Here is a 6,489-nt window from a genome sequence, read left to right as displayed (position 1 = left end):
ATTGTTATTAAACAGTGTGAATTATAGGTTCGCGGTAAATCTTGCATAATGATGTATCTTTGAATCTTAAACTAAATCTAAAAACTAAAAAGTTTAAGTATTTAAAAGTTAATAGTGTGTTTAGCGAGTATTTCAAATACATATTGTAATTAAGTATTGTAAAACAAAACATAAACACCTATTTAAATTATGTAAAAATCAAATAAACGGCGATAATCTCAAATGTCTATAAATAGCTCAAAGAGAACAAAAATATTTTCAAAACTATATCAGGTCTAGAAAAAGATACAAAATATCAATATTTTGTGAAAAATTATAGTTCGTAGGTACCTATATTTATATTGTTATTCATTCATCTATTTTGTCAAAAACTGGCATTGCTTAAATATTTCTGGTTTTCCGCAGTTCTCACAAAGTACCAATTAGATAAAATTGTCTGCTAGATACCGTTCTTAAGACTGAAGCTTTTTTACATCCCTAAGAGGATGTATTATGATACAGAAATAAGCGAAATACCCGTCATTGTACTTATAACCAATACGTTCATGTTCTGCTGAGAGTCTAAACATTTAATAAACAAATAAATTACATTTAACTTAGAGATGAAGATGCGTGAAAAAATGAATTATTTAGGACAGGCATATTGGAGGTATACAATTTTATTTATTAGATACATATTTTATGTTGGCATAGAGTTATTTTAGAACTTAACTATTATATAGGTAGGTACACGGTTTAATATACAGCTGAGTCGCGATAACTCGAAGTTAAAGGGAGATAAAAAATCGCTTCAAGATAATGAACTTGAATTTAACTTAACCAATCTCATGCGGAATAAAAAAAAAGGTTGTCGAGGTTTAAGTTATTCCGAATAGACTGTATTAGATTGACCAGAGTCAGTTCGCTAACCCCATACCATATACCTTATGTAACTTAAATATACATTTAAATTGTGAATAGTGCATATTTGATAATATACTATTTTATGTAGTATAGGCTATAGATTTGTGGTACCTACTACATAATTCCAAAATTGTTATAGAAAATAAGCCAATATTAAAGTATTCAAAACAAATAAAAGTATTTGAATACATTTTAAAATTCATTTCTACTCAAATACCTATAACGATATGATTTAAAAAATATAGTATCTATAACATAGGTACCTAGGTAATATAGTAATATTATTATGACAAATGTCCAATAATTCACATACTTATCCAAGATTCCTCTTCGATACTCAAATGTATTGTTGACGAAGGTTCTCGAAGTTGTGCCACAAGTGTAGATGAAAATGAATACGAACAGCCAATCAGAAATTGAGTGAAGCAGATCGTGGTGGAACAGAATATCTAAATGTACCACAAAATATAAAGTTAGACGAGAATAATATTTTGTACTTTTTCAATATCATTAAAACATACATTTTAAAAGTTATATAATAATTAAAATAAATATATAATTTTTTTTTGGTGTTTTTTTTATACCCACAAGTTTTAGATGACATTTTAACTGTCCGTGTTTCATTTTTATAAAAAAAAAATATATATAATATATTTATTTGTGTTTTTTAAAACTAATATAGATGTTCACTAATAGATTTTAGTTTATATTAAAACTATAATAGATTTTGACACGCTGGCTCCTTATGCAGGAATCAACCTCACACCAGAAATTTAATTAAGTCAGAAGTATAAATTAGTAGTAGTTAAATTATTATATACCAGTATAGAAATTAGATTGGCTATCAGTAAGACCACTTGATAGAAATACGTAAGCTTAAAATTCGAAAACAATGTAGATTAGTAATTATAATCTTTAATACAGGGTGGCGAACACAATAAAATGTCAGTGAAATATATCAATTTTCTCTGTTTTTCATAAAATAATAGATAAACAATACTATACCTTTGGAAATATCATAATATTATACGTACAGTACACATCATCTGAACGTATTGCGTGGATTATTTTATTTATATTATAATTATTATTATTGTATCAAGCACCTCGTCGAGATTCATTATCTGTACAATATTCACAGTATATTTGTAATATTGTAAATTTAATTTTTGCACGGCCACTGACATGGTGGAGAGCTCTAGTAAATATCAGCGATAATACAAGAATAATTACCATTGTCCATTCGCATCATATTTATTAAATAGTATAAACACATAATTTATGATTTAGCTTTTGGTTTTTTTGCACGTAGGTACTTGCCAATCCCTCAACAGTTAATATTATAATGTATAAAAATGTTCCACTTGAATACCAGCTACAGGTAAATAACGTATTATGTCTATTGTCTATACGAAGGAGCATCTATGCTCCTATATAACTAATATATTTTTATATTTGTGTAAATAATCGTTTAAAATATATGATCTGTATATCAATTTAATAAGCGTTGTTTCTGACTTTTATTATTAGATTCTATCTTTTGAAAATTATGCTAGTTTTAGTTTGTTGAATATTTGGATTTAATTCAGTAGTTGTATTAATTGCCAGTTGCTTTCAAAAAACTAAAATTACGGTGTCATTATTTTTGTTAAATCTATTCATTCTGTTGATTTTTTTTTAATATGGATGCGGGAACCTTATGGCTTAATGAACCATCACATATTATACACCGCAAAATAATAGTATAAACCAGGGCTTGCATTTTAAAATTCCATTTTATGTTATTTACTATTCAAACGTTACACAGTTTTTGAGTTTGTCGTTATTATAAGAATTAAAACGTTGTACAAGTTTTACGTTTATCGTTATTTAGAATAGTATTAATACCTATTCAATTTATTAATAATAACTAATATGGACAGGTACCTAATGGCCTGGATATAGAATATAATATAATCAATTCTAATGTTCGTATGCATGAAATAAATATTTCTACGAAACCAATATAACTATTAATTAAATAGATTTTAATTCAGTTTGCGTTATTTTTCGTTCAATGAAATTCTATAAATTACGTTTTGCAATATATTTTGTTAATCGTTATGATTTGTTTTGTTTTTATTTATTTTTTTTTTCTTTTTTATTATAAGATAAACCCTCGGCATCAAAGCCATTGGGCAATATATATATATATATATATTACAACGACTTATGTACTAGGTAACAGTGGAAGAATTAGTATGTTAAACAATGAAAGGAAACTTAAATTAATTTTAACAGTCCAGCTTTGTTAATTATTTTTGATTATCGCTTTCCGTTATAATTACGCTTCCAAATTTCAATCGTTTTTTTGTTAAATATACCGTTATAATCATAATGTAATAATTATAACGTTTACAAGCCCTGGACTATAAACACATCATTTATGATGTAGCTTTTGTTTTTAATTTTTCGCACATATCTGCCAATCTTACAACAGCTAATATAATGTATAAATATTTTCCATTATAATACTCAGCTACAGGTACATAACGTATCATGTCTATTGTCCATATGAAGTTGTAGCTATGCGCCTATATTATAATATATTTTTATTTTTGTGGAAATAATCATTTAAATGCGATCTGTATAAATATAAAAAGCGTTGTTGCTGATTTTTATTATGTACTAATTCTATCATTTGAAAATGATGCTAGCTTTAATGGACTGGATGTAATTCAGTGATTGTATTAATTGCCCATTGCTTCCAAAAGAACTTAATATTATAATGTTATTATTTTTGTTAATCATTTTTTTTTCTTGAATTTTTCGATTTTGGATTTGAGTAGTTTATATCATTAAATTAACACTGGCTAACATAATAATATCATATACATTTCTATTTTATTTTCTAAGTATTTTTATATAGGTAACAATATAAATGCCACCATGACTAAAAGTTAATGGATTTTCGGCTCGATTACGTATAACAGTTGAGTTGGAATAACTTGTATCTCAATAACTCAAAAACTTGACAACTTGATTTTTTTATTTCCCTTGAAGTTAGGTTAAATTTGATTTATTATTGTCTTACTTAAGTATTAATGCCTATGTTCAATCCATTTTCATCTTCCTTTAACTTCAAGTTATCGTGACTCGACTGTATTATAAAAATGATAAATCTCTTAATAATCGTATTATTCGTATATATACTTATTATTATGTGTATATTAAATTTGTATGGAAATAATCGTTTAAATGCAATACGTATCAGTATAAAAACTTTCGCTAACTTTAATAATAATTTATGTATCTTTTGAAAATTATGCTAATTCCTAATTCCTTCCAAAAGAAACCAAAATTATGGTGTCATTATTTTTGTTAAGCATATATTTTTTGTTGAATTTTTAGAATATAGACGTGTGGAAGCTTACCTACATCGTTAAATAAACACTTGCCAATATATCAATATATGTAAATTTTAATTAATTTTCGTTATAATATATAGACAACTTAGCATCACTAATTAATAGTAATGCATTTTTGGCTCGATCACACCTTTATTTTATATTTCTTCTGTCCGTGTGTGTCGCTGAATTCCCCCCGAACGGCAGAACCGATTTTGTTGACATTTTTTGTGTGTGTTTGAGTGCCTCTCTGGATGGCTTAGATTTACAATTGGACCCGGTAGGTCTAACTCGAAGAGGTGCTCAAACAGGGATTTTGAGATTTACCTATAATGGACATTTTTGTTTACAAATGGTTGTTATTTGTTATAGAAGAAATGAATAGTATAAATTAGTATTTTTTTTTTTTGTATTATATAAAAGGTTGCAATTAGTGACTCGGGCAGATGAGGTAAAAGCATTCATAAAATCGTGTCACATTCGTTGTTTAAAATAACCTAAAATGAGAGGTGAATGTGTAGCTATTATATAGGTACTTATAAACTACTAACTGGTTTTATGAACAATTTTAAATTGTTCTTGGAAATATTAGAAAAGTTTAAAGAGTAGTTTGAACCACGAAAGTTTCATCTTGGTTGAATTAGTTTGCAAAGCGGTGCAAATTTGTCTGTGAACTGCGGTAAGCAGGTACACCAACAATAATAGCCTCGAAGTGACTTGACCGTTTTCAATAAAAGTTATATCAATAAATTAATTGAAACTTGATGGGTGTTTAAAGCTTAATTTTTCAACTCCTATAGCCTATATATAGATAAAGGGTAGCTCACGTATGGTTTTTTTAGCTTATGAAAAAAGAAAATCTTTTTGTTTATTCAAATGGATGCAATTGGTAACATATTGTATTAATATTCTAATTAGAAGAAATATGGTAAATACATTTTGTACAAATATATTTATTAAAAATACAAAGCTAGTAATGTTATAAAAAATTAAAAACCACTGAATGGTTGCATTATTTATATACTTATTATTATGTATATTTTAATGTGTATATACCTAAATAATGGTTTAAATTCAACCCGTATTAATTTAAAAAGTGCGTCTTAGTTTGTTGGATGTAATTTTATTAAGCAAGGCACTTTTTAATATAACTGCCCGTTGCTTCTAAAACAAACCAAAATTACGGTGTCTATATTTTTGTAAAACATATTTTTTCTGTTGAATTTTTTGATATGGATGCGGAAATCATTGAGATATAATTCAGCTAACATCTACCAACATAATTTTGTGAAAATATCCACTACATTTTAGAGGTAGGCATATAAATGCCATCATCGCTAAATGATAAGGGATTTTTGATTACATTAAATTATAAACAATTATAAATCGCTTAATAATTATATTAAGGCATCTACTTATTATAACTGATAAGAGAAACGAATATTGGTATTATTGATAATGGGAATGAAAATAATGAGATTTTTTATATTATGTTATTGACCAATGGATTATACGTAGGTACTCTTTTATTAATGTATATAGGTATAAGATTTCCAATAAACGAATCACACTCGTGCCTAGATCATAAATTTATCAAGTGCTGTGGTGAATTTCCTTAAAACAATACAGCAAAAGATTTTATAATACTATACTAACCACAGTACAATAAATAATAGCATAAATTACAATTACCTTTATAATATATAAAACAAAATATTAATACCGCAAATAATATTATTTAAAGTCTAATTGAGTTGAAAAACAAATAAGAGAATCGGGATTGTGTTCATATATAATACTTTAATGTAAGTAATAAAAGTATTATTTAAATCTTGCTGTAATAAAAAAAAAAAAATAGTATCTAAAAATAGAAAATAGCTGAATGGTAAATGGAGAACAGCAGATTTATTGTGCTCCACTAGAAAAAAAATTAGCATTCTTTAAAAGGGAAAAATACTTTTTAAACAACTCGTTACCTAATTGAGTATCTATTTAAATATATAAAATACTTACAAAATTAATGAAGAAATCATTGATTTTCAAAACGAACCAACAGAATCAAATAATGCATTTAATATCTTATTTTTAATAAGTATTTCACTACAGCCGTTAAAAATCTTTCAAAACATTTTGAACAATCCGTTGATAAAAAAATCATTGTCCCTCATTATAATAATAACTTTGATCATTATTTTATTGA

The 6,489-nt window shown here is 26.2% G+C and overlaps 1 protein-coding gene across 1 annotated transcript in view; it reads right to left on the bottom strand.

Moving 5' to 3' along the window:
* Positions 1 to 1,685, bottom strand: part of LOC100575565 (facilitated trehalose transporter Tret1-like) — a 46,612-nt gene extending 44,927 nt beyond the window's left edge. Inside the window, exons 1-2 of the mRNA XM_029485206.1 lie at positions 1,492 to 1,685; positions 1,217 to 1,352 (exon numbers count right to left, since the gene is read on the bottom strand). Of these exons, the coding sequence (XP_029341066.1) occupies positions 1,217 to 1,352; positions 1,492 to 1,527 (172 nt within the window). The 5' untranslated portion in view covers positions 1,528 to 1,685. The remainder of the gene's footprint in view (positions 1 to 1,216; positions 1,353 to 1,491) is intronic.
* Positions 1,686 to 6,489: the final 4,804 nt, after the last annotated feature.

Source organism: Acyrthosiphon pisum, chromosome X, assembly GCF_005508785.2.
Source record: "Acyrthosiphon pisum isolate AL4f chromosome X, pea_aphid_22Mar2018_4r6ur, whole genome shotgun sequence".
In the NCBI taxonomy this organism is placed as follows: Eukaryota; Metazoa; Arthropoda; class Insecta; order Hemiptera; family Aphididae; genus Acyrthosiphon; species Acyrthosiphon pisum.
Note: the sequence above shows the minus strand (reverse complement) of the source record. Positions and strands in the feature narration are given on the sequence as shown.